The sequence below is a fragment of the Netta rufina genome, assembly GCF_964035555.1.
Source record: "Netta rufina genome assembly, chromosome: 2".
NCBI lineage: Eukaryota > Metazoa > Chordata > Aves > Anseriformes > Anatidae > Netta > Netta rufina.
Genome location: NC_140124.1, coordinates 7,176,144 through 7,202,051, shown reverse-complemented (window position 1 = coordinate 7,202,051; position 25,908 = coordinate 7,176,144). Strand labels below are relative to the sequence as shown.

Below are 25,908 nucleotides of genomic sequence, written 5' to 3'. Positions count from 1 at the left end.
GTAGATAGCTCTGTGAATCGATTTAGTTGAGCTGTTAGGTTCAATGACTGTTTCTACCACAGTGACTGTTAAAGAGGAATGTGGTAGAAACTGGAGCACAAGGAGGATGCGGTTATACTAAAATCATACTGTCCTATAGATATCCTTATTCTTTATACAAGATAAACATTCTTCACATGGAAATTCCTTGCCTCATTCCTGATTATCCAGTTCATTGCCGCAATGTGATCGTGAGACAAATGATACTGTCACCAAACCCTGTGTCTCACTTTCTGGGCTCAGTGCCAGTAAAGTGTTATTGGACATGATTGTTTTGCCTCTGGAAAAATATCTGAGAGCCATGGATTGCTCCTGGCAGATCAGCATTTCTCATTTGCAAAAAGAGTAATGTCACAGTTAGAGTCTAAATGACAGTACAGTTATTTGTGGGGAGGAAAAGGCATTGGTACTGAAGGCACTGTGCTGAGAGCCAAGAGAAAGATATTTTTACAGAGAAGACAAATTGTAAAAAGCTTGGGTTTTGGTGCGGTAATTTTCATGCAGTAACTTTGAATTGTAGAGTAGTTTGTATTTTAATTTATTCTATTATAATTTATAATAAATGATAAGTCAGAAATATGTCATGTAGTCTAAATTATCAGACATTTCTAAAAACAAATTAACCTGCCCGCTACTTCCTTCACTCCTAATGATATTTCAGGATCTCTGTCAAATGAAGTAAAGCTTATGCCATCTGTGATTAGAAATAAGAGATCCATTACACTTTAATATACAAATTGGTATTTCTTTCCTTTGGAATCCTACCCCAGTTTCTATGATCTGTAGTGGCAGGGTTTTGGTTTCAGTTGAAAGAAAGTGTTTTATCCAATTCCTTTTTTACATCTCCAGTGAAGTGTCTTTCTCTACCAGTGGAGAATGTCTCTCCACTCGCTTTTGTGTTTCAGCTCAGGTTAAATAGCTTCTACTTCTCCCTTACTAATTAGCTATCCCAATTTACTAGTGTTCAAATTACCTTGCGTTCTTTATCATCCTGAAGTTGAGTACAATGATTGTTGATTTTGAAATATGAGATAGTATATGGAACTGGAAACCTGATGAGGCTCTACCTTTCCTTCATTTCATGAATTTTTCATGTTTATGATTTTAACTTTTTTTTCCTAGAAGTCATAACAAAGATAGATTTAAGTGTACAAAACTTGTGCAAATACCAGAAATAATTAGACCATATTTCATGCAAATCTGTGTCTTTATTCCCTAATCTATATTTGCCTGTACCCAATGCCTTCAAGAGGCCTTCCATATCCCTTCTTTTGTGACAGAACAGGGAACCACCTGCAGGTTCTGCAGCTGTTTGCAAAGCTGCTTTTGCTCGCTGGCGAGCACATACACACATATACTGACTGGATAGTGGTCTGGTGTCCCTGGAAATTAAGGGCTTAAGTTAAAACTGCTTTCTCAATAAAGGCAGCAATTTGGATCTCGTCTTCCTTACTCAGATTACTCCAAGAGCTTAATGTCTCTTGAGATCTCAACTCATCTGTCAAATTTGGCTGAACTTGACCAACAATTTCATAAGATAAGGGGGGAACCTGATGGTTAAACTCCATCTCTATAAAGTACGATGAGATCATGTCATACTTTATTTCCCTTGTCTCTTAGATGATTCACAAAGAAAGCAATATGAGGAATGGCTGCAAGAAACACAACAGCTTCTCCAAATGCAACAGAAGTACCTTGAGGAGCAAATCGGAGCACACAGAAAATCAAAAAAAGCACTCTCAGCAAAACAGCGTACAGCCAAGAAAGCTGGCCGTGAGTTCCCAGAAGAAGATGCAGAACAGCTTAAACATGTTACAGAGCAGCAAAGTATGGTCCAAAAACAGCTAGAACAGGTAATCATTGGGAAACAAAACTGTTCACCTTAATGCTAAGTTGTTACACTGGTGTGACTCTTCTTTAAATCTGCTAAAACATGAATTGAAATGCTTAAATATAGTGGAGCTTATTTGAAAGGAGCCATTCCCTATTATAAGTTGTGCGTGTAACGGTGTTACTCTGGATCACCATTGACACTGGAGTTGTAGGAGGACATGCTACAGCAAAAATTACAACAAAAAGCTATTTTAGTACTTTGGGAAGAAGAGATATTTTTAGCAGGATGATTTACAGTGAATTCCTAGAGCCATGAAAAGCACAAACGAAAGATGGAAATTGCAAAGGTCTGAGCATGTAGGGTCTTGTTTCAGCATTGAATGAATTTTACAACTCTGAGCTTTTTCAGACATCCTTATGTAATCAGTAACTTGGTTATATGCCAGTTAAATGTTACTGTTTGGAAATCTCTCCTCATTATGTCTTTAATGCTAGCCTAGTTTTATCATCTGTCTGGTCCTTAGACACTAATCATCAGTGCGTTGTCTGTTACTGTACTGTAGAATAATAAAGGTCAAAGGGGTATCTGGAGGTCATCTAGTTGAGTCTCCTGATCAGTGGAGGACTAGCTCTGTGGGTAGATTGGGTTACTCGAGGCCATGTCACTCAAGTTTTGATAAATCTCCAAAAGCAAAGATTTCCCAGCCTCTCTGGGCCCCCGTTCCAATGTGTAACCACTTTCACTGTGTGTTTTTTTCTTTATTTATATTCAGTTGGAATTTCACTTGCTGCATCTTGTAACTGTAATTATAGTAAGCAAGATTAAAGTTAAGCCCGTGATTGCTTTGATAAATTTATGGTTTGGCCAACAGTATAGAATCCTATGTTCCTCAAGACGTCATGTAGAAATTATCTGGCATGATGTTTCCTTACTGGATGGGTGGGGAATCTTTTTGTTGTCAGGAACAGATAGACCTGCCAAATATTTAAATGCTTTAGAATTATCTTTTATTAATATGAGGTAAAAAATTGGCAGCAGGCTGCTTGGAATGAAGTCCTGAGATTTATCTGACTCCCAGGTTCTTGCTCCTGTGTTGCCTCAAGAGAAAGTATGCATTGGATGGACTATTCGTTGGCTTGTCTTTTCGCTGGGTGGGAGAGGGATGATGCAGATAATTATGTCTGTCATTTCTTCATTTTCTTTCTTTCCCTTCCACAACGAATGACAAGTAGATTAAACACAAAAATACTCACTTCAACCAATCTCTCTCATACATACTTCACTCTTGTCTTGCAGTGGAGTTACGTCAAAGTAACAGCTAATGATGATATTGCTGGCAGATTCGTTTAGTGCCATGTAATTAACGTTCTTTTATTCCTCATTTTTAAACTTGAGCTGCATATGTGGCTGGAAAATGTCCTCTACTCCCATTCAAGCACTGGTTTAGACCAGTCATCCAGATCCTAAACAGCAGTTTCTTATATACCTGGATGGACTTTAACTAAATTTTTACAAAAGTGCATTTCCAAGGACCTATTTGAAGCAATTTCTCATTCTTCCAAAAGAGATCAAGTCCTTTTTTCTACAATCAAGCTTCTATCACTTTTGGAAAAGGGAAAACTACATATGCACAGAGAAAAAAAGCTCTCATATGCTTGTGCTGGTCACAGGCAGAGAAACTGGAGCTGTCTCGGAGCAATGTGAGCTTATGTCTGACAGTTACTATATTAGCTCAGGCACGGAGCCATGCGGCCACAACCATATTGCTTCCACGGCCAGGGCAGTCTGACTGCTTTGGTGTGGCGCCGTGCCTGTGCTAATAAGCTCTGCGTCGTTCTCCACGGCTCTGGTAGAGTCACTGGCTTGCTCTGCGCAGGTGCTGGTCCTGTGAGGTCTCATCCACTTCCAAGTACAGTCACGGGGCTCGCTGCCACTGCACATTCTGGGAGGGCAGCGTGGTTTGGATGCCTCCTTGTTTAATCGTACTGAGCCAACACAGGGCTGTGTAACAGCTGAGAAGTCCTCGAGCACTGGGCTGTGGAGTGGGCAGACGGATCCAGTTGGTGGCTTTATGCAGTGTCGCTGTTTGTCTGGCAGTACCAGTGCCAAGCCAGATCTCATAAGTTATCTTGGACCTGAGATGGCTCTGTAAATAGCCCTTTGGGTGCACCTGTCCTGCCTTCTGGAGCATGTCCTGTAATATCTCTGTTGTCCTCAGCTTTCTAGAGTATCTTTTGCCTCAGATTAAAGCACTCAGGGAGTGTTTTCAAACATTTTTGATTACATTATGGACTTTTCATATCAGTACAACAGCAAATGGAAGTTGCAGAAGTTGCAATCTAACAAACGGAAGAGATTCCATCATCCATATTTTATAAAGCAATGGTTTACAAGTCCTTTGATTTTCTTGGAGAGCAGTGTAGTTAGGTATCTATTTGTATTTCTGAAATACTCTCTCATCCTGGTGATGCTGTCAGATCCTTTTGTTGGCTTCTCCCATTTCCCTTAAAAAAATAAACTACTTAACTTTTAGTGTCCACATCCAGTGTATTCTCATCTTTAAATGTAAAATTCTCAAGCAGCAGTTGTCTTTTTCCTCTGCTGTGTGATGTTCAGGAATCACTGTTTATCTGCAAACATTTTCTTTTTAGCTGCATCTTTAAAAAAAAATTTGATGTGTGTGTATCATCTGTCTCACCGTTTCCTTTTTCCTGTCTGTTCCCAGCTATAGTTATTCCATACGTGGATGATAAGATTTGTACAAGGATTGCTTTGATTTTAGGTTTGTGTTCTGTAGCACAGTGCCATCTTGGTATGTAATTATAACTGTTAGGCGCTGTTATTTTTTCTAAAATTTTGGGGTGGATGGTATTCCTAATTAAATAATGGGTATTTAACCTTAGAAAGGGAGAGAAAATAAGACTATGCAGAAGTGCTATTTTCACATAAGCTTAATTTTCTACTGGAAAGTTGCATGTTATTTGATTCTTTATGTAGTCAGTACATGTCAGAGATGAGTAATGACTTCTTAAATTTACAGATCCGAAAGCAGCAGAAGGAGCATGCAGAACTAATTGAGGAATATCGAATCAAGCAGCAGCAGCAGCAGCAGCAGCAGCAGTGTGGCATGGCACCCCACGCCATCATGCCAGGAGTCCAGCCTCAACCACCGATGGTTCCCGGAGGAACGTCACCAGCAATGAATCAGCAAAACTTCCCCATGGTGGCACAACAGCTCCAGCACCAGCAGCATGCAGTGGTGATCCCGGGGCAGCCCAACCCAACCAGAATGCCAAATTTATCGGGCTGGCAAGCTGCAAATGCCCCTGCGAGTCATCTTGCCATGAATCCAGCAAGGATGCAGCCTCCAATGACGCCGTTGCCAATTACTCCTGGTACACCAGCTCCCGTGCCTGGTCCAAATGCAACTGCACAGTCAGGGCCACCACCGAGGGTGGAGTTTGATGACAACAACCCTTTTAGTGAAAGTTTTCAAGAGCGGGAGAGGAAGGAGCGTTTACGAGAGCAGCAGGAACGGCAACGCATCCAGCTTATGCAGGAGGTAGATCGACAGAGGGCTTTGCAGCAGAGGATGGAACTGGAACAGCACGGTATGATAGGGTCTGAACTAAATAACAGAGCATCCTTATCGCAGATACCTTTCTTTAATTCTGATCTGCCTTGTGATTTCATCCAAACGCCGCGCCCTCTTCAGCAGTCTCCGCAGCATCAGCAGCAACAAATGGGACAAATGCTGCAGCAAGGTCCTGTGAACTCACCTCCCGCCACAAATTTCATGCAAAGTGGTGAGCGAAGGCCAGTGGGACCTACAACTTTTGGACCCGATGGATCTGCTGTTCCGGGTGGAGGCCCCAATTTCCATAATGTAAAACAAACTCACGGGAATCTTCCTGGGGCCACCTTCACGCAGAACCAAGTCAGGCCCCCATTTGTTCCTTCTATACCTTCATCTACAGTACCTTCATCTACAGCACTCAGCAGTGGTGCCCCGTGTGGTTCGGACACTAGTGTGCCCCAGGCAACAAACTTCCCTGGATCAAGCCAGTCTCTCATACAGCTGTATTCTGACATAATTCCAGAAGAGAAAGGGAAAAAGAAAAGGACACGAAAAAAGAAAAAGGACGATGACGCTGAGTCGATAAAAGCCCCCTCAACTCCCCATTCAGACATTACTGCACCGTCAACTCCAACCATTTCTGATTCTACCTCCACCCCCACAGTTAATACCCCCAGCGAACTTACACGTCATCAGGATGAGCAAGAGTCGGTGGAGTTAACAGGTCCATCAACGTCAAATGCAGCAGAGAGCCAGACCTCTCCAGAGCTGGAAAGTAAGCTCCCCAGCAGCAGCTTGCCACAGAAACAGCCAAGCGTAAGTATGGAGACTGAAAAGGATAAAGCAGAGACATCTACCAGCATTCAAGAAGTTAAACTAGAAAAGGCAGAAACTGATCAATGCTCAGGTCAAGCTGAGCCTAAAACAGAAAATCAAAGCAGTGTTAAGGTGGAAGAAGATAAGGTCACATCACAGCCTGCCTCTTCAGCTCAGAGTCCAGCCCAGCCAGCTAGCCTTCCAGCAGCAAAAGGGGAGTCAGGGAATGAATTGCTGAAACACCTGCTTAAAAACAAAAAATCCTCATCTCTTCTAAATCAGAAATCAGAGAACAGCTGTCGAACAGAAGACGAGACTGCTGGGGATAAGAAGTTAACAGAGAAGCAGAATCCAGCTGAAGGAGCGGTGAGCCTATTACTGCTTTGTTGTGCAATGATAACCAACAGCCAAAGGCCAGTTTGTGTCTTTGCTGCAAGCATTTTTGAGGATATGCAGGGAGGTAACCTCCCTGCACAAGGGTGGAATAAACTGATTTAAGGATTTTTTACCTGCCTTCCTATCTTTTCTCCCTATGTTACAAAAAGCAAAATCTAATGACTTCATAGATGAGTATATTCAGAAATTGTTAAAATGCAAGAAACACTTTTTTTCTGTGAATAATCGTCTTAAAACATGCCACGTCCTAATGTGTACTAAGATGAAGGCACAATTTTACAGAATGACTTAATTACATCCTAGTATGTTCCTGTACATCATGCTGTATTGTCTGTATGTGGCTTTGTTTTGTGAGACCCCTTTTGTCAGGTACAGGATGAGCTGTGCACCTTTGCAGAGGTGTGGGGCTGGGCTTCATACACCTTCAGCTGCCAACCTGCAGTGTTCTGTGAATGAACCAAGCCTATATTCATTTTTTGCCAGTGAAAATCCTGTACTCTCTTTAATCTTAACAGATACCATTTTCTAGGATTTTTTATCAAAAGCATGAAATTGTTAAATCTCCTGAAATTGCTGGATTTCTATTTTACGTAATGTTTCTCCAATTACTTCTATTTTAATGGAAGTGTTAATTCTTTGTATTAGTGGCATTGTATGATTTAATAATTTATAAGGCTCTTAAAAACGAGAAAATGGCTTTCTGTACAGGTAGGGTACACTTGACACGTAGTATACTTTGTTGGCTATTTTATTGTGATCTTCAGTCTCAACAGCTTTGTTTTATGACTCCCTAAACTCTAAGTACATCCTTGAAATAAAACGTAAACACATTCAAAATGAATACAAACTGATAAATGTAATTGTGAGCAGCAAGTAACTTAGGTAAGTGTTAAAGATCCCCAGTTAAAACATGTATGACAGGAATAGTTGGAGAGCCCTTATGTTAGGGATTGTACAGAGCTGTTTAGAATAATAATTGCTAAAAAGAAATTAGACTTTCTCTTGGCATGACACCATCTGTTGCATTACCAAGTCCCATTCTGATATTTTTTTCCACTGCTATCCTTTTATATGAAGAATGGCTTTGCAAATCAGGACTAAAAGTATTTAATCAAATGATACAGAGCAGAACCATTTCACAATACCGTTTCTGTTCTAAACTCCAAAGACATTTGTATTACATTAACTTACACGCCTTTCTTCTGTAACCAAGTTTCCCTTTTATTATCCCCTCATGAAAATCTCTAAGGCTGCATGCGCATGTGACTTTATTTTAGTGGGTATTCAGAAGAATATGTTTCTGCTCCGTGAGTTTTAATGATGTTTTCAGACGTCAGTGGTGTTAATGGTAAGCCATAATTCTGCGCACAGGGACAGTACAGCAGTTACAGTTGCCAGCAAGACAGTAAAGTAAACAAACCATAAATTCAGGGTGTTATCAGCGAGATATATTGCTGTGCGTGTTCTTTAGACTATTGTGCGATAAATTTGAATGAACTGTATATTAAAATGTCAAAAATTCTGCTTCTCTTTCTTTTTTTCTACCAGCAAACTCCAGGAAACCAGATGCAAGGTGCATTTGGGTGTAGTAACAGCCAGCTTCAGAGAACAGATGTGGGACATGAAACCAAGAAGCAGAGAAATAAGCGAACTCAGAGGACGGGGGAGAAGGCAGCTCCTCGGTCCAAGAAAAGAAAAAAAGAGGAAGAAGAAAAACAAGCGATCTACCCTAACGCTGATACATTCATCCAGCTCAAGCAAGTAGGTATATGGAGACTGGGCAACTCAGCAAGGGGACACTTTAAAGAGTGGCTTTCTCATGATGAAAATGAAGTGGTTAATGAAGTTGAATTTTGAGTCCAGGGCTTAGAAAATAAAACTTCACAAAAAAAGGAAATTCAAAGGTTTAGTTTTATTTCAGTTTGGAATATCTATTGGCTTGGCAGCATTCATTAGTCTCAAAGTGGAATTCCTGCCTGCTCTGGCAGCAGCTCTGGCTGAGCTGCCAGGGAACTGGGCGTTGTGCCTCCGGTGGCCTGGGGACCATCTTCCTGGAAAAGCAGAGGGGTCTGTGTTTGAGGCAATTGTCTTGAGAGTGGGGTGAATTCCCTTTAAAAAAAAAAAAAAAAAGAATAAAATCTACTCTACTAATGATAAGATATCTGTGATGCTTTTATTTTATAGTTAGACTCATTTCTAATGTTTTCTTTACTTTGAATACAGCAGCTTTCTCTCCTGCCTTTGATGGAACCAATAATTGGAGTGAGCTTTGCACATTTTCTGCCTTATGGCAGTGGCCAGCTAAATGGTGGAAATCGACTTGTAGGAAGTTTTGGTAGCGCTACTCTTGATGGAGCTTCAGATTACTACTCCCAGCTCATTTACAAGGTACAGCTTTAATCTAGATATCCACTGTGGGCTCTCTGTGAGAAATGTTCTAATTATTGCTGCAGCTTGGTTGTATTTTGTGCCCTTTATGAAACCAGAAGAAAACACTCTTGTTATACTAAATGGGCTGTTCAGTGTTGGAACAGAGATTGTTTTACCCTCTGATAGTGGAAATCAGTTCTAGAAACTGTCGTAAACAAATTAGGAAGTATTCCATTTACAAATGGATGCTAAATAGTGAAAATTGTAATTACAGTTTTATGGAGCAGAAAAGGCTGAATTCCCAGTACTTTGCAAAGTCGTTGAAAGCACTAAAGCATTTCTTAATGTGAATTAAATTGGAAATAGACTTCTTCTCATTTGTCCACTAAGCCCTAACTAAGAACTCTGAACAAGATAGACCATTTGTTGGTAAGCTAATAACCCACAGACTTTTAAAACTCAGTCTCTGAGATCAGAATTGCAATATTGGGATACAGCAAGACAGTGAACAGAGAGAATCAAATCTGATGCTTGGCTACCCTAATATAAAACTTCAGTAAATGATGAAAAAAGTGATGTTTACTCCAGCCTTAAAAGACATGTTGTGAGCTGAGAATGAGACCTCGCAGGTCTGGTTGCTGTGGTCGAAAGTGATAATATGTATTTGCTTTGTATGCATGACTGCCACAAGGATAGATGTTGAAGTTCTCATTTAATTTTTGTTTAAAATATGGGCAGTTAAGTAAGCTACTGAGAAGTAGTTTGGAAAGCGAACTCGAACTTGCAGAGTATGCTTCTCCATGGTAACTGCTTCAGTGAAAGCTCATCCTGTGCTAAATGCGAGGTAACTTCCCTTTTTGTGAGAAAAGGTAACTCACTGGTTGTGATGGAGGGTCACTGTGGTATAGTTCTCTCAATCTTAAGATCAGACCTTTGCTTAAACTAGAGGAACTTGTTGGGGCTCCCAAGCAGTTCATAAAAATGCTCTCTGTGCTTCTGTGTAAATACTTCAGCTATACTTTCTTTCTGTAATGTATATTTCTCATGCAAACTATATTTCTGTGATAGTACCATTGATAGAAGAAGAAGAAAACGTATTTTTTAATAATGGATACTTTATATTTGGTCATACATTCGAGAATTAACTGTTGGTGTTTATGAATGCTACGTCTGGGTATGAAAATAACTGAGTGGGTTACGTTATCTCCTGCTAGAACAAGGCAAGTTTTCACCCTGTGCTTCACAGTTAATTTACAGTTTTTTACTCTACTGCAGCAGAACAATCTGAGTAATCCTCCAACACCCCCAGCCTCTCTTCCGCCCACACCACCTCCTGTGGCATGCCAGAAGTTGGTAAATGGCTTTGCAACCACTGAAGAACTGGCTGGCAAGGCTGGTATGTTAGGAGGTCATGATGGTAAGATTAATACGTATTGTTTCCATAATAAATGAGTCAAGTTTGTAGCAAATTACAAAACAGATAACTGGGGTGCTTTTTGGTCTTCTTCTATAAAAACAACACGGCTAGCCCCTTTTAAGACTGTAATTGCTATTATCTAGTTTTATTTTACACCAGTATAATGTCAAATAATAAGTTTTTTTTTTCCCTTTTGAAAACAAATTGAGATCTAGAAGTACTCTAAAGAAATTAAAAAGAAAACTTCAAAATCAAATTTTTATGGCCACTACAAATTACTGACCAATTAGCTGAGTGAGCAGTCTCCTTGAAAAGTGTCCTCAGCAGATTTTATATGTAGTCTATGTGTGTTTCTAATGCTTGTAATTTGGTCAATTAAAATTGCTTTCTGTTAAGTAAAACTTAATACTGCCTTTTCCCTAGGACTGTTCAGCAATAACATTCTTTCCAGCCTCTTTTCTTCTGTTGTTAAAAAGTTGTTGAGTTTAAGTAAAATAAAAATACTCTTATATTGGCAGAAGGCACATTCAAAAGTGCCAAGCCTTTTAGCTCAAAACTTACTTTTTTATTTAATTATGTTTTTTTAAAGCGTGGAGATTAATCATGAACAGTCAAAAATTTTTTCAACTACAAATGGATGAGAGCTGCGTTACCATCTGCTCTTAATGCCTTGGTTGTATCTGGGAGCTGCCAGTACTTCAGAATGCAAATCAGTAGGAAGGGCTGTACGGATATCTCACTGTGCTCTGTTTCTCTGATTTTAGTTACCAAAGCTCTGGGACCAAAGCAGTTCCAGTTACCTTTCAGACCACAAGACGATTTACTAGTAAGAGCAATGGCTCAGGGCCCTAAAACTGTGGATGTTCCCGCTTCGCTTCCAACACCACCTCACAACAATCAGGAGGAGTTAAGGTGGGTTTTCCCTGACACATGTAAATAATGTGTTTGGAACAGATTCTGCAAACTCTCAGTAGGAGATGAGACTGTGGAGGTGTGAAGAAACAAAATCCATTGTGCGTGGCAGACAGTGCACAGTAGGATTGTTTGTACCAGTTAGCTCCTAGCATTCCACATGTGAGCCATCAGTGCAGTAAAAAAGGTGACTTTTACCTTTGCTGCACTCAGTGTTCTGTTAAGTTACTAAGAATTCATTATCTTGCTCTATTAAAATTGAAAGAAAACTTTACAAACTGGTATTTTTCATGGAGCAACATGGTGATGACAGCAGTATGGTGCAAGTGGCAGACAGCCTGAAAATTCCCCTGCTCTATTCAGTTTCGGGTACTGTGTGAGACGTGCTTGCTAGAACATGAGTCTCCCTACAAAGATCTTGCCTTTTCTTATCCTTTCACCTGCCTGACCAAATACTGGTTTAAGAGAGAGGATGGACCGGTGAATTAAGGATTAAATACTGATTTTTACTTAGGTGGATGGAGCCATGGGGGGCAGATGATTCTGTAAAGGAGATGCACAATGCACAATTAATAACATAGGCTCACCAAAGGTTTTTTGACCGTTTCCAAAACAGCTTTTTTTTTTGTTTTGTTCCAGGGTTCAAGATCACTGTGAGGACAGGGACACTCCTGACAGCTTCGTTCCTTCTTCCTCTCCTGAAAGTGTGGTGGGAATGGAAATAAGTAGGTATCCCGACTTGTCAGTCGTCAAGGAGGAGAACCCAGAGCCTGTACCATCTCCCATCATTCCCATCCTACCTAGCAGTACTGGAAAAGGTGAGACTGCAACAGAATGAATTAGAACTAGTCTTTCTTCTATTCTCTTTTATTATTTTTTTTTCATTCACATGCATGTAGGATTAACCTAGGGTATTTTGTTTTATTTTCAGGTTCAGAAGCCAAAAGGAATTACATAAAGTCAGAACCTGGTTCTGGAGCATTACCTGGTTCTGGCTTCTTTGCCTCTCAGCTTGGTCCATCCCAGAATGGTCCTAAATCTGGCCTTATATCTGTAGCAATTACATTACATCCCACAGCTGCTGAGGTAAAAGAAAGAAGTCTGTTAACTTCTGTTGTATTTCATATACATGTTCTTCAAATAGTGGATCTGAAGGGGGCTGTAGTATACTAAAATTAAACAGCTGTTGTAATCTTCTAATGATTTACATTATTTCTGCCTTACTGCTTGTCTGGTGAAAACAAAGCTGTGTTCTTATTATTGTTTTTAGAATATTAGCAACGTTGTGGCGGCCTTCTCCAACCTGCTGCATGTCCGAATTCCCAACAGTTACGAGGTTAGTAATGCTCCAGACGTCCCATCCTCCATGGCAGCGGCCAACAGTCACAGGGTGAACCCATCTCTGGAGTACAGGCAGCACTTACTGCTTCAGGGTCCTCAGGCAGGGTCCTTGGGACCTGCCAGGATCTCAGGGTCTTACGGACTGAAGCAACCCAACGTGCCATTTCCTGCAAGCAACAATGGTGAGTGGGCATCAGTTCTTCTCAATCTGCTCTATCATTAGTTGATTCTCATTCTAAGTAATAATACTTTTCTTGTGTGATAAGGCCATGCAGACCTGCTCCTGATGCTAACAGGTTATAACATAACAGGTCTGATCCAGCTCTGACTTCCATTCTGTTTCTCACTTCACTGTCACTGAGATATTTCTTCCAGTAGTACCCAACATTAGTAATTTTATGGCTGGCCTGCTTTTAAATACATTGTTCTAGAAGGTTGCTATTCTTCTGGAAAACTTTATGCAAGTCTTTAAGTATGTATTGCTCTATTGTTTTAGTTATTCATTTCACATACAATAATGCATTTTTGCCTTGTTCACACAGGTGCTTTCAGCCTGGTTTAAACAATTTCCCCATCAGGACCTAGTTTAAAGCTTGCTTTCCATCTCCTATCCAGAAGGATGCTACGCCTCTAAGCCACCAAAGAATGCTGTGTCTTGTCCTAAGTTTGATTTAGTCGGCTATGGCTTCTAACAGACTTCTCTGTTTTCTAGGTATAGCTGGCTATAAGGATCACAGTCAAAACATTGCAGAAAGCTCAGCACTGAGACCTCGCTGGTGTTCTCATTGCAAAGTGGTGGTTCTTGGTAGTGGGGTGCGGAAGTCCTTCAAAGACCTGCCTTTCCATAAACAGGTACTGCAGTGGAAGTAAAGTTTCTTGCATGTAATGGTCAGTAAGCAAATGCAGGGAACTAAGACTGCTGCTTAATGTTCCAACTCATACTGCTTCATAGTTTCTTTGTATTCTCCCTTTTCTGACAGTCCTAATTCAGGATGGGACATTCAAGCACATTTGTAGTGCAAATAACAAATGTCAAAGTTGTTACATACAATATTTCAGTAAATTTCATGAAAGAGGTCCCATAAATAGAGGCCTCCTAAATTGTGCTGCCACTCTCCTTCCACGACCACTTCAGGGACCTTAAGAATTCAAAAAGAGCCTGTTTGTAAGGCTGCTTCACACTGTCATTTCATGGAATCACAGAGTGGTTTGGGTTGGAAGGGACCTTAAAGATCATCTAATTCATCATCTAAGCGTGGGCAGGGACCCCTCCCACCAGCCCAGGCTGCTTGTAGCCCCTGTAGGTACTGAAAAGTTGCTGTAAGGTCACCATGGAGCCTTCTCTTCTGCAGGCTGAGAGAGTTGGGGTTGTTCAGCCTGGCTCCACAGCAGAGGTGCTCCAGCCTCTGAGCATCCTTGTGGACTCCTCTGGACTCACCCCAACAGCTCCCTGTCCTTCTGGTGCTGGGGACCCCAGAGCTGAACACAGGCTCCAGGTGGGGTCTCATGAGAGCAGAGCAGAGGAGGACAATCCCTTCCCTCCCCTGCTGCCCACGCTGCCTTTGGTGCAGCCCAGGATGCGGTTGGCTTTCTGGGCTGTGCATGAATCCTGCTTGCTCATGTTGAGCTTCTCATCCACCACCACCCCCAGGTCCTTCTCCTCATCTCAATCCATTCTCCGCCCAACCTGTATTCGTACTTAAGGTTCTGTAACAGTGAGAGTACTTCTACTCTTCCTGAGCAATAAGCAGTTCTCAATCTCAATGTCTTGTATTTTATATTGTTTCTCGTGCAAACAGAATCCCAAGCTGCTCGTTACGGTCATAGGCAAATACAGAGTGTTTGCACAGGGAAGTGTCATTCAGTAAAAATGTACCGTTGCTGATTGTTTGAATAAGATTGAGATGATTATGCAGCAAAGGTATAAAGTCAGAATTTATATATAAAATTAGTGGGTTCATGTAGTCAGAAAAACACTGAATTCCCAGGAATGTTTTGCAGATGGATCAGTAGATAAAACAGTATGAACTGCCTTTGACTACCCTAAAATGAGATGTTCTTTTGTCATCTAAAGATAAAAGAAAATGGATTTTTACTTTGCACGTGTGCCTGTGGAGCAGATGGGTGCATGGTATTAGAAAGCTTTATTTTGATCGTTAAACTTCTGTTAAAGGCAGAAAAGTAAATTTCTGTGAAGAAACGCTGAAGAACAGGGTTGTAGGTGGTGTTATCTGTCAAATAATCAAGTATTTTTATATCACAGTAGCACTCGTTACTTCCCAAATGTTCTACAAATAAAGAGGTAGACAGTTTCTAGCCAGATTGGAAGACTTGTTCCATTACACCTCGTATGTGAAGAATGGTATTAAAATGCATTTCTGATAATCTTCCATGTTTGATCTCCAGGATTCCCAAGAAGGGCCTGATAAAATGAAGGACGTTGTATTCTGTAGCAACAACTGCTTTGTTCTCTATTCAGCAGCTGTGCAGGCAAAAAACTCCGAGAACAAAGTAAGTATCAAATGCTGGTGAATCCTAGCGAGCAGAGATTACTGCAGCTGTGTTTTGAAAACCTGAAATGGGGCGGAGGGATCAGACACAGAAATTCTGAACCATCAGGGTGAAATCACATTGATATTTGCAGAGCCCTCTGTCTAACAGAGGTACAGGTCAGAACACAACCCATCTTGTGCTGTCCTCACAGGCTTTGAAGATGCAATCTCAGAAAAGTAGTCTATGGGTTAAAGTTGTCTGGGCATTGTTAGAAACCACAGACACCTCTTTAAGAGTTATTTTCTGCATTTTGATTTGGCTTATATACAGCCAAAGTCTTACATCTATGCAAACATCTGAATGGCAAGTTTACCAAAGCATTTGTATTTTCTTTATGCATCAGAAAGCAATAATCTTATTCAGTTACTTTACTTGGGTGAAGTTGCCATTCTAAAGTATTAATTACCAAAACAATAATAAAGAGGCTGCTGACCGACGGTGACAAGGAAAATTAGCTTGTAGTTACTGGAAAAATAGTTTCTTAAAAGCTTGTTCAGCTGAAATTGAACTTAGCCCATGGATTTTTCCCAGGTGGGGGATAGGATGAATGTCCAGAATAGGACGCTTTAGTTCTCTACCTACCAATGCTATTAGGGATATACAGCAGCTTGGAGAAACTCAGCACGTCTGCACAGCACCTTGTTTCTTGCTATGCCTGGGTGCTTCCAGCTTCAAATAAATATAATGGGTTACATCTGTAAGGTTCAGGGTGGTGCCACTGTAAGGTTAGTAGGCCTTCGAGTACATTCTCAAATTGCACTTAATAATAACTTACTGAAATCTTACAAGAACACTTACATTTATCCATTTAATCATTTAAATGACATAGTCTTCACTCAGGACTAAATAATTGTGCTGTTTATTTTCTCATAGATAAAAACGTTCAAGTACTTTTAACTAGCTTGGTTGCTACTTTTGGGTAGTTCAAACCCACATTTTTTCCTAAACCAGTGGACAGAATGGGCAACATGCTTCGAGCGTTACCTAATTAATGACTTCTCACATAGCCACATGCTTACTGTAGAATATGCAGCCTTCCTTCAGATGCATCTTACTTATTTCTTCAGAAGAAACAACAGAATTCTGGATGAGAAGATAAAAATGTTTACATCCACATGCTTGCACAAGTGTATTGCTGCATACATAATTAAGTTAATTACATGTCACATTCAGCCTCTTAATCCTTTCATTTATTCTTTCAAGATTAATCACAGAAACCACATTAGGCACTTTTAATCTAAACTTCCCTTGTTCTTCTTGTTCTCCTTTCTTTTTTTTAATAAATCTCTGCAGGTTTAATTCTTGTTTACTGTAACCGAACAGCTAAGACCTCAAGGTACATGACTAATGCAGAGCTGTACAGGAATTTCCTTGTCACTTGTTTCCAGGAAAAATACGTGGCATTAATTCCCAGTCTTCCCCTTCTAACAAATAACAAGTTTTTCGTTCTTTGAATTAATTCTGTGACCCATATTTTTGGTTATTTTGTGTCATAACAGAACTTTCTAAAAATACCTAAAATGTAAATCCCTCAATTACCTCTAGAGCATTTCATTAGCTTTTCATTCAAAAGCTGTACACAGGATTCTTTGCTCTTCCTGTGAAGTTTTAAAGGGCACCACGTTCTGGGTTGACTGGGAGAACTTCAGTACTCTGTATCCCAGCACAGGTTGTGATAAACCAGGTGAGGTAATTTCCACCTTTCTCTGTCGCTGCATCACGATTTTAGGCCTTCAGAGTAGCCTCTCCAGTTCAGTTCTGACCTGAAAGTTTCAAAGAGACATGTAATGCTTTGGGATTTTTTTCTTAAAGAGTTTTCTCTTGGTTTATCAGGAGTCGGTTCCATCTTTGCCGCAGTCACCGATGAAGGAGAGGCCACCCAAAGCATTCCATCAGTACAGCAACAACATCTCCACCTTGGATGTCCATTGTCTGCCTCAGTTGCAGGAAAAAGCGTCTCCACCATCCTCGCCCCCGATCATGTTCCCCCCTGCATTCGAAGCAGCCAAGGTAGAGGCGAAACCGGACGAGCTTAAGGTAACGGTGAAACTAAAACCTAGGTTAAAAGCAATACACAGCAGTCTTGATGACTGTCGGCCTCCTAGTAAGAAATGGAAAGGAATGAAGTGGAAGAAGTGGAGCATTCAGATTGTGATTCCTAAAGGATCATTCAAACCTCCTTGTGAAGAAGAAATAGATGAATTTCTCAAAAAATTGGGCACAACCCTTAAACCAGATCCCGTGCTTAAAGACTACAGAAAATGTTGCTTCTGTCATGAGGAAGGTGATGGATTAACTGATGGACCAGCAAGGCTTCTGAACCTGGATTTAGACCTTTGGGTCCATTTGAACTGCGCTCTTTGGTCTACAGAAGTCTACGAGACACAAGCTGGTGCCTTAATAAACGTGGAACTGGCACTGCGGAGAGGCTTGCAGATGAAGTGCATGTTCTGTCACAAAATGGGTGCCACCAGCGGTTGTCACAGGTTAAGGTGCACCAATATTTATCACTTTACCTGTGCCATTAAAGCACAATGCATGTTTTTTAAAGACAAGACCATGCTTTGCCCCATGCACAAACCAAAGGGAACTCACGAGCAAGAACTCAGTTACTTTGCAGTCTTCAGGAGGGTCTACGTGCAGCGCGACGAGGTGCGGCAGATCGCTAGCATCGTGCAGCGAGGAGAACGCGACCACACCTTCCGTGTGGGGAGCCTGATCTTCCACGCCGTCGGTCAGCTGCTGCCACAGCAGATGCAGGCGTTTCACTCCTCGAAAGCGCTCTTCCCCGTGGGCTACGAGGCCAGCAGGCTGTACTGGAGCATGAGATACGCAAACAGGCGCTGTCGCTATCTCTGTTCGATCGAGGAGAAGGACGGGCTTCCACTGTTTGTCATCAAGGTTGTGGAGCAAGGCCACGAAGATCTGGTCCTCACAGACACAACGCCAAAAGGTAAATTTTGTCGACTGAGGTGGTGGCTTTCGTGGGTCTGCTGTTTGTTACTAATGGTACTTATCACCTGTGATAAATGTTTCAAACCAATTTTGCAGACACTGCTCTAATTCAGACATTGCAATGTTAGAGGGAGCTGCCAGGGTCTGTTTTTAATTGAATGCTGGAAAGACTGAGGACACCTTTGAAGAAGCCACGTAGGCTGCAAATAAAAGGCGATTTGTTCCGTGTTCAGCTGAGGTTAAAATTCAAGAGTAAGAATGTTAGTACAAGTTTTCTTCCCTGAAAAGTGACTTTGTTTAAATATAATATTGCTACAAAGGTGTCTTCAAATCAGTCCTGATGAGGTTTATGTGCAGTAAAAGGAGAGTGAGGTTCCCAAGTTGTTCTCAGGGCTGCGAGCACTGACTCTGCTGGGTGAGGAACAGCACGTTAGAGGATAAACATATGGCAGGTCTTGGGAACCTGCAACGCTTTGGGTTGTGACCACTTTGTGCTGTGGATGCCAATACGCCTGGCTCTGCTCTGCCCAGGTAAACCTCAGCTGAATTTTCCACGCACAACTGAGTGCTAACTGTAATCTGATTATGGAAAAAGCACATAGAGGTAACTTTTTAGCAAACTTGTGCGGATTTTCTAGGAGAATCTCTGTTGTAACTTCAGAAAGCCCCCTGATTCCCTGGAGAGAAATGTTATTATTGTCAGAGAACGGAAGGTTTCTGTGCTACGAATACTAAATGCTCTGTCCCTGAGAAGCAAGGAAGGGTACAGCAGGAATATTAAGCTGCTTTGGAGTTCGTGCAAGACAAAATAATATCTCATCAGATCATTCTCCACTTTGCTTATGAAACGCTGGCCTTGGCAGCAACAAAACACCTTTCCAGTATGAGTTTCTGGTTCCTCCTATCTTCAGGCGTGAGTTTTAAAACCAGTACAATGGCCTTTTAAATTTTTTGATCCATGTAATTCTTTCCCGTATGGTTGTGTAGGTGTGTGGGATAAAATCTTGGAGCCTGTTGCTTCTGTTAGAAAAGAGTCTGAAATGCTCCAGCTGTTTCCTGGCTACTTGAAGGGTGAAGACCTCTTTGGTTTGACAGTCTCTGCGGTGGCAAGGATTGCCGAATCGGTGAGTCTTCACCATCACAGCTCTTGCTGGATCACCCAGAATTGTTGGCTATCTCATACACACATGAGAAAGGGAGCAGGAGGAAGTGTGGATAATGAAACATCTCATTACGTGCTGTGACCCGTTAATTACTTGGCTTTTCTTTTTTGTTTGTGTCTGTTCTTTTGCAGCTTCCAGGGGTTGAGGCCTGTGAGAATTACACTTTCCGCTATGGCCGAAACCCCTTAATGGAACTTCCTCTTGCCATCAACCCCACGGGCTGTGCCCGTGCCGAGCCTAAAATGAGTACCCATGTCAAGAGGTTTGTGTTAAGGTATTTTGTTTTAATTTCACATAGTACAGCCCAGGGTTTATAGGCTGCTTAGGGTTATTTGTGCTTTCGTCTGCTGCTTACAAACCCTGTCGTCTTTGGCTGTGTATGTGCATGCCCAGATCAATGGGATCGCTGTGTCGTCTATGCTAGCTGGCTTTAAGTGTGTGTGCGTCTAAAAGAATTTTTTTAATTGGCTTTGTGGCTGTTTTCGGAGAAATCTTCAGTTTGTTTTGTATTTTTTCCTGTTATATGCCCAACTCCTACAGGCCTCACACCTTGAATAGCACCAGCACATCGAAGTCATTTCAGAGCACAGTTACAGGAGAACTGAATGCGCCTTACAGTAAGCAGTTCGTCCATTCCAAGTCCTCTCAGTACCGAAAAATGAAAACCGAATGGAAGTCCAACGTGTATCTAGCTCGCTCTCGCATTCAGGTCAGTTCTCATCGGAGGAAATTCTTATACCAATTTGTATTTAGATTTATTTTTATGTATTGCATACATATTTTTCATTTATTTTAATATGCATCATTCATATTTTAATCTAATTGGCTTTATTTATATAAATAATTATGTTATAATTATTTTTATAATGTTTATATTTGTTTTATATTTTTAAAATGTAACAAAACAATTGCAATATGCCTTCAAGTCTGTACCAAAATTTGGCAATTTGTATGTGGCAAATCACTTCATAAGACTCTCAAGCAATATTTCTTAATAATTACTGTAAATACCTTAAAAATTAATTTGTTACTGTCATCTAGAAAAATGCGTTACTTTCTTTCAAGGTGGTTCTGTCCATACTTCTCAGAAAGTTACTAAAAATAAATACATGAATATGCAGTGGAAGTATGACATAGCCAGACCACGCTGAGTAAAGTGGTGTGAAACCAGTACAGAGTTCAACACTTGACTGCATTCCTTAATGGGTTTCTTATGATTTCTGTGTAATTATTTGTGGTTTCGCTCCACAGACCATTGTGCACAAACTTTGTATCTTTTTGTGTGTGAACATGGTTGTTGTTTGTTTTAGGTTGGACTTAACTGTGCTATTGTGTTCCTCTTATGTTTCTCCATTCTTGTGAGGCGCCTGCTTTATTTTGCAGTGAATTTGTAATCTGCACACAGTCAGTCATAAGGTATAAGAGGTATAAGAGAAGCCTGCTTTCTCACCTAGACAGAAGCCAAGTATGTTTTATTGCATCTTAACATTTTTCTGTAAACCTGAGTTTTTCATCCGGATCGTTACAACACAAGTTGCTTTTCTGTGCTACTTTATCCTTTCTGGGTAGTTTACATTTCTTTTCACGTGATTTTCTGCAGGAATGGTTTTGGGGCATGGTGAGGAATGCAGTTGTAAATGTAAATCTATTATGAAATTCTAAATCCCCACCTGTTTTTTGTAGGGCTTGGGCTTGTATGCTGCTAGAGACATTGAAAAGCACACTATGGTCATTGAATATATCGGAACTATTATCCGCAATGAGGTGGCAAACAGGAAAGAGAAGCTTTACGAATCTCAGGTACGGGCTGGTGTTTGTTCACCGTTTCTTTCCCCTTCCCCATTCTGTCATTCGTATCACAAGGCAAATGCTCGCTGTTTGTCGGATGAATTTGTGGATCATGAAGAGATGTGAGCCATGGCTGCAGCAGGCAATAGGAGTCAGGTCCCCTCGGTTCTGTGTGCTGCTGTGCTCTAAATGCAGTAGGCTAAAAGTACAGCCACAGGAGGCTACAGTTTCTTATTAAAGGACCTCAGAGTACTTAAATGTTTAATAAACCTCGCAGCATCCCAGCCAGGCAGGTAATGCATATTCTCATTCCTGGAGGAAAAAGAAAGAGCTTTTAGAGAGATGTCAGGACCTCAATTTTTAATGAGAACTTTACATTTAAAGCAATTCCCTTTGTGTAACATCGCAGTATTGTAACAGTTAATACACATTTGCGAAGCACTTGAAGAAACCCGAGCTATTAGTACACTGTTGGAGGGAAATACTAATTTGACAGCTGTGTGTTGCTGACCCATCCAATCCCTCAAAAAGCAGTGAGGTTAATGGCAGCTTGCCACTGGCAGACAAAGCGTGTGCATCACTGTCCCCAGCGAGCCAGTGGGTGTCTGACGATGTTCGTGGAACACTTGGAGATAACCCATGTTGCTGCTTGGTTTTAATCATCGACAATTAATTAAAATCTCCTTTTTTCCCCAATTCTTTCCAGAATCGCGGGGTGTACATGTTCCGCATTGACAATGACCACGTCATCGATGCTACCTTGACGGGAGGTCCTGCAAGGTGGGTGGCTCTGGAGAGATCCCTGGCCTCGTTCTGGAGAGCTGTCCCTGTCCCCTTCCCTGGGGGCTGCTTGTTCAGGGATTCAAGTCTGTGCTTTTCCCAATGGCCTCTACGCTGCAGGCTGGCACGTTCAGTCTTTATACCGTCCCACTGAAATAATGTCATCTTTTTCATTAGCTTTACTCATCTTTGATTGTATTTCATGGCAGCTATGAAGAAAGTGGATTTTTTTTTAACATTTCATTTTTTTTTTGGCATTTTCTAGGTAAAGAAACAAGTACAGAGTAATATAATTTTATCTGGAAAGTCAATGCACCCCTGAAGCTAAGGTCATTCTAAGGTTTGGTTTCGATTTGTCTCAAATGATGCATTTTCTTAAAAGGTTACCTTTTTCAAACTCTCTTTTCGTAGGTATATCAACCATTCGTGTGCACCTAACTGCGTGGCTGAGGTGGTGACTTTTGAGAGAGGACACAAAATCATCATTAGCTCCAGCAGGAGAATCCAGAAAGGGGAGGAGGTAGGGCTGCCTCCTTTGTTTCTACATCGCTGTTGCCACTTATGTTCATTTCTAGATATTTACCCAATTCCTACAGCCACCAGCACCAATTGTTTGTGCTGTGATGGGGAGGACTGACATTTCCCCTCCCCTTTTCCATGTTAAATCTTGCCAGCTCCTACGGGTGCAATGTTTGATGAATTTAAGCTGTAGGTACAAGGGAAGATGTAGTAAAATCAATTTTTGGTAACCACTCTCCTGCATCTTTTTCCAGCTTTGCTATGACTATAAGTTTGATTTTGAAGATGACCAGCACAAGATTCCATGTCACTGTGGAGCTGTAAACTGCCGAAAATGGATGAACTAGAATGCATTCCTTGCTGTCTTTTGAGGGTTGCTTGTCCCTAGGAAGAAGTGATTCACATTTTGATTTTGTCGACATAAAATTGTTGCCTTTTTGAAGGGAAGAAAAAAATCACTTCTGGAAGTACACATTTCTACTTAAGTATTTAAAAAAGAATAAAAAAGAAAAAAAAAAAAAGGAAAAACAAGCACCAGAAGCAAGCCGGCAAAATCTGAAGCTAACTTTCCAGACACGTGGAGGTTAAACTGATTTAACAGAATGGTCCAGCACTTTTGTTTTTGAGCTCACTAAGGAGAAACTGTTGAACTTGGGCAAAGAACTGATGGCTGACCTGCGGAAGTGCAGGTGGGCATATATGAATGTAAGACTGAAATCACCAGCGAAAGGGAGAAGTCCAAAGTGCTGGCCACAGCCTTATTTGATAAAGGGGCAGGCCCTCTAATTAAAGAAAAATTTTAAATAAAAGTAGACACCACTGAACAAGGAATGTACTGAAACGACTTCCTTAGGGATAGAGCTAAGGGAAAAATAACTTGCACTAAAATACATTTAAATACTTGATTCCATGAGTCAGTTTATTGTAGTTTTTGATTTCTGTAAAATAAGAGAACCTTTTTGTATTTATTATTGAATAAGTGAATGAAGCTATTTTTAAAAAGAAAGTTAGAAGAAAGCCAAGCTGCTGCTGTTACCTGCAGAACTAACAAACTCTGTTACTTTGTACAAAAGTGTAAATATTTTGAGAAAAAAAAAATACAGTATAAAAATAGTTATTGACCAAATGCTACCAGACTCTGCAGCAGTTCGGGTGCTTATTATAAAATGTCAATAGGGATGTTACAATATGATCTCATGTATTAACAGACATGTGATTACAATTACGGAATAACCAAAATCTCAATTTAAAGAGAGAGGGTTTTTTATGTTTCAAGCAGTCTCAACTGTGGTCTATTAGAATTTTTTTAAGTAAACCTTAAGCCTGGTACAGGGCGTGTATATTACCAATAAGACTTTTGTAGATGTTTGGGTAATTTAGATTAATTTTATTTGTATTATATTGTTGCATCCCTATTTCTTAAGTCAGGTTTTTTGTGCTTAAAATTTGTGATAACTGTGAATAACTGCTAAAACCACCCAAAATAGAGGCTGAACATCGTTTTTTCTTCAGCAAAAGTAGTCAAGATTAGGTGACTGTTCAGCCTACATTAAATCATGTAAACAGCATAGAATCATGTAGTTGGAGCTTAAGTCTGATATGATAGCCTTCTTAAAAGGAAAACATGGAAAAAAATTAGATGTAATGTGCTTGCAGCTGCAGGACGCTGGCAATAGGGTTTTGGAAAATGTAATTTAAAGATGTGTTTGTATGGATTGTTTTTGTTTACATTTCTTTAAAAAAAATAAACACTGTTTTGTGTTTGCTTGTAGAAATTTAATCAGCATTTTGAACCAGGTTAGCTTTTTATTTTGTACTTAAAATTCTGGTACTGACACTTCACAGACTAAATATAAAAAAAAAATGAAGTTTTTTTTTTGTGTGCACAATTAAAGTGGACTGTAAACTGTTGGTATATTCAGTAATACAGTTCTGAACTTGTAATGTATATGGCATGATGTATTTTTATCTTACAGAATAAATCAATTGTATATATTTTTCTCTTGATAAATAGCTGTATGAAATTGTTTCTTGAATATTTTTCTTCTCTTGTACAATATTCCAACATCCTACCAGTATTTGTCCTACAGTTTTTTCTGTTCTGTATAATAGTATCTAATGTTGGCAAAAAAACAAAAACAACACAAAAAAAAAAGAATTTTTTGAAGTATACAGAGTGTTATGGGTTTTGGAATTTGTGGAAACAGATTTAGAAGATCAGCATTTACAAATAAAAATATTTTACATCTATAAATTATTACCCTCCTGTTTTCATTCGGGGTGTCTGCCTTCTAGTCATCTCTGGATCTCGGTGTCTTCCAGCAGCGCGAAGCAGTGGAGAACGCAGGGGGTGAGTGGCGTTCCCCTGCTCTGCCATGCTCCCTGCACCTTCAGTTTTACTCCACGATGCCACGTCCCTGGAGGCAGTGAAGCGATGCCATTCCCTTGTGTTCGGCTTTTCCTCCTTTGTCCTTTGAGCTGGAGCTGGTTGCAAGCAGCCTGAGTTGGTGTCCTCCTCCTCCCGCCCAGCCAAATCCCTGTCAGCAGCTGTAGGTGGTGACTCAGATACAGGAAGAAAACCAAATGCCACCCAGTCAGGCAATGCATGCAGAGACCACGTAACTGACTCAGGACGGGTGTTGGTAGAAACGCTCATCACCAAAATCTGACCAAGGGAGGAGGGTGACTGCCCAAGAGCTGGCTTTGGCCAGCAGCAACCTTTCACTGCAGAAACGCTGTGCTCCGAAACGCCGCTGTGCCACCTCATTCCTGAAACCACCCCTGTGCCTCAGGCCTTAGAGCAGTGCAGTGGGCAAGGGGAGCCCTTCGTGGGCAGCCTCAGCCCCTTCCTGGCCCCCCCAGCTCCAGCCATGGCTCCCGGCCCAGCACAGCAAGCGTGGGGATCGGGCGTGTCACCTGCAGGCAGCACCTGGCTTTGCACGTGGTAGAAGAGCAGCCACGAGCCACATGGAAGGAGGGGTACCCGGCCTTCAAAGGGAAAGACTAAAAACATTTTATGTCGCTAATATGCATGGGGATAAAAAATGTCATATTTATAGCAAAAGGGAGGTAGATGATGTATATTAAGCTGCAAGCCAGCTGCAGTCCATCAGCGTATGGACGTGTCTGTTACAGCAGGCCTGACAGCCACATGCACTGAGCTGGTTCTGAGAGCAGCCCCCACATTGCCTCACAGAGCAGCAAAAGGTCAAAAATTCATTGTGGCACTAGACCGAGACCGTAGATAAATAGAACATCTGCTTTGCCTGACTGAGCCTTTGGTTCTGTTTGTTTTTTTGGCAGCACAGCAAAAGGACAGAGCTGGGCTAGTGCACAGCCAACCTGACAGCAAAAAAAAATAAAAAAAAATCACAGGCTGCAGGAAAAGCTGCCCTGCAGCTGAGAGCAGCTGTAGCAACACGGCCATCACCCAGGTCCCTGTGGAAAC

General features: G+C 41.0%; 1 protein-coding gene across 8 annotated transcripts in view; it reads left to right on the top strand.

The window, feature by feature from the left end:
* Positions 1-24,720, top strand: part of KMT2C (lysine methyltransferase 2C) — a 195,371-nt gene extending 170,651 nt beyond the window's left edge. For 5 of the 8 annotated variants that reach the window (XM_084281564.1, XM_084281563.1, XM_084281562.1 and 2 more), the window contains 19 exons: positions 1,660-1,892; positions 4,914-6,632; positions 8,211-8,423; positions 8,886-9,050; positions 10,308-10,449; positions 11,214-11,361; positions 12,001-12,179; positions 12,293-12,447; positions 12,632-12,884; positions 13,415-13,554; positions 15,109-15,213; positions 17,089-18,208; positions 19,198-19,334; positions 19,505-19,647; positions 19,914-20,082; positions 21,057-21,173; positions 21,868-21,941; positions 22,353-22,461; positions 22,715-24,720. In XM_084281564.1, the coding sequence (XP_084137690.1) occupies positions 1,660-1,892; positions 4,914-6,632; positions 8,211-8,423; positions 8,886-9,050; positions 10,308-10,449; positions 11,214-11,361; positions 12,001-12,179; positions 12,293-12,447; positions 12,632-12,884; positions 13,415-13,554; positions 15,109-15,213; positions 17,089-18,208; positions 19,198-19,334; positions 19,505-19,647; positions 19,914-20,082; positions 21,057-21,173; positions 21,868-21,941; positions 22,353-22,461; positions 22,715-22,807 (5,414 nt within the window). In that variant the 3' untranslated portion in view covers positions 22,808-24,720. Of the gene's footprint in view, positions 1-1,659; positions 1,893-4,913; positions 6,633-8,210; positions 8,424-8,885; positions 9,051-10,307; positions 10,450-11,213; positions 11,362-12,000; positions 12,180-12,292; positions 12,448-12,631; positions 12,885-13,414; positions 13,555-15,108; positions 15,214-17,088; positions 18,209-19,197; positions 19,335-19,504; positions 19,648-19,913; positions 20,083-21,056; positions 21,174-21,867; positions 21,942-22,352; positions 22,462-22,714 lie in introns of those variants that run through there. The other 3 variants (XM_084281560.1, XM_084281561.1, XM_084281567.1) reach the window with 3 other exon arrangements.
* The last annotated feature ends 1,188 nt before the right edge of the window (positions 24,721-25,908 follow it).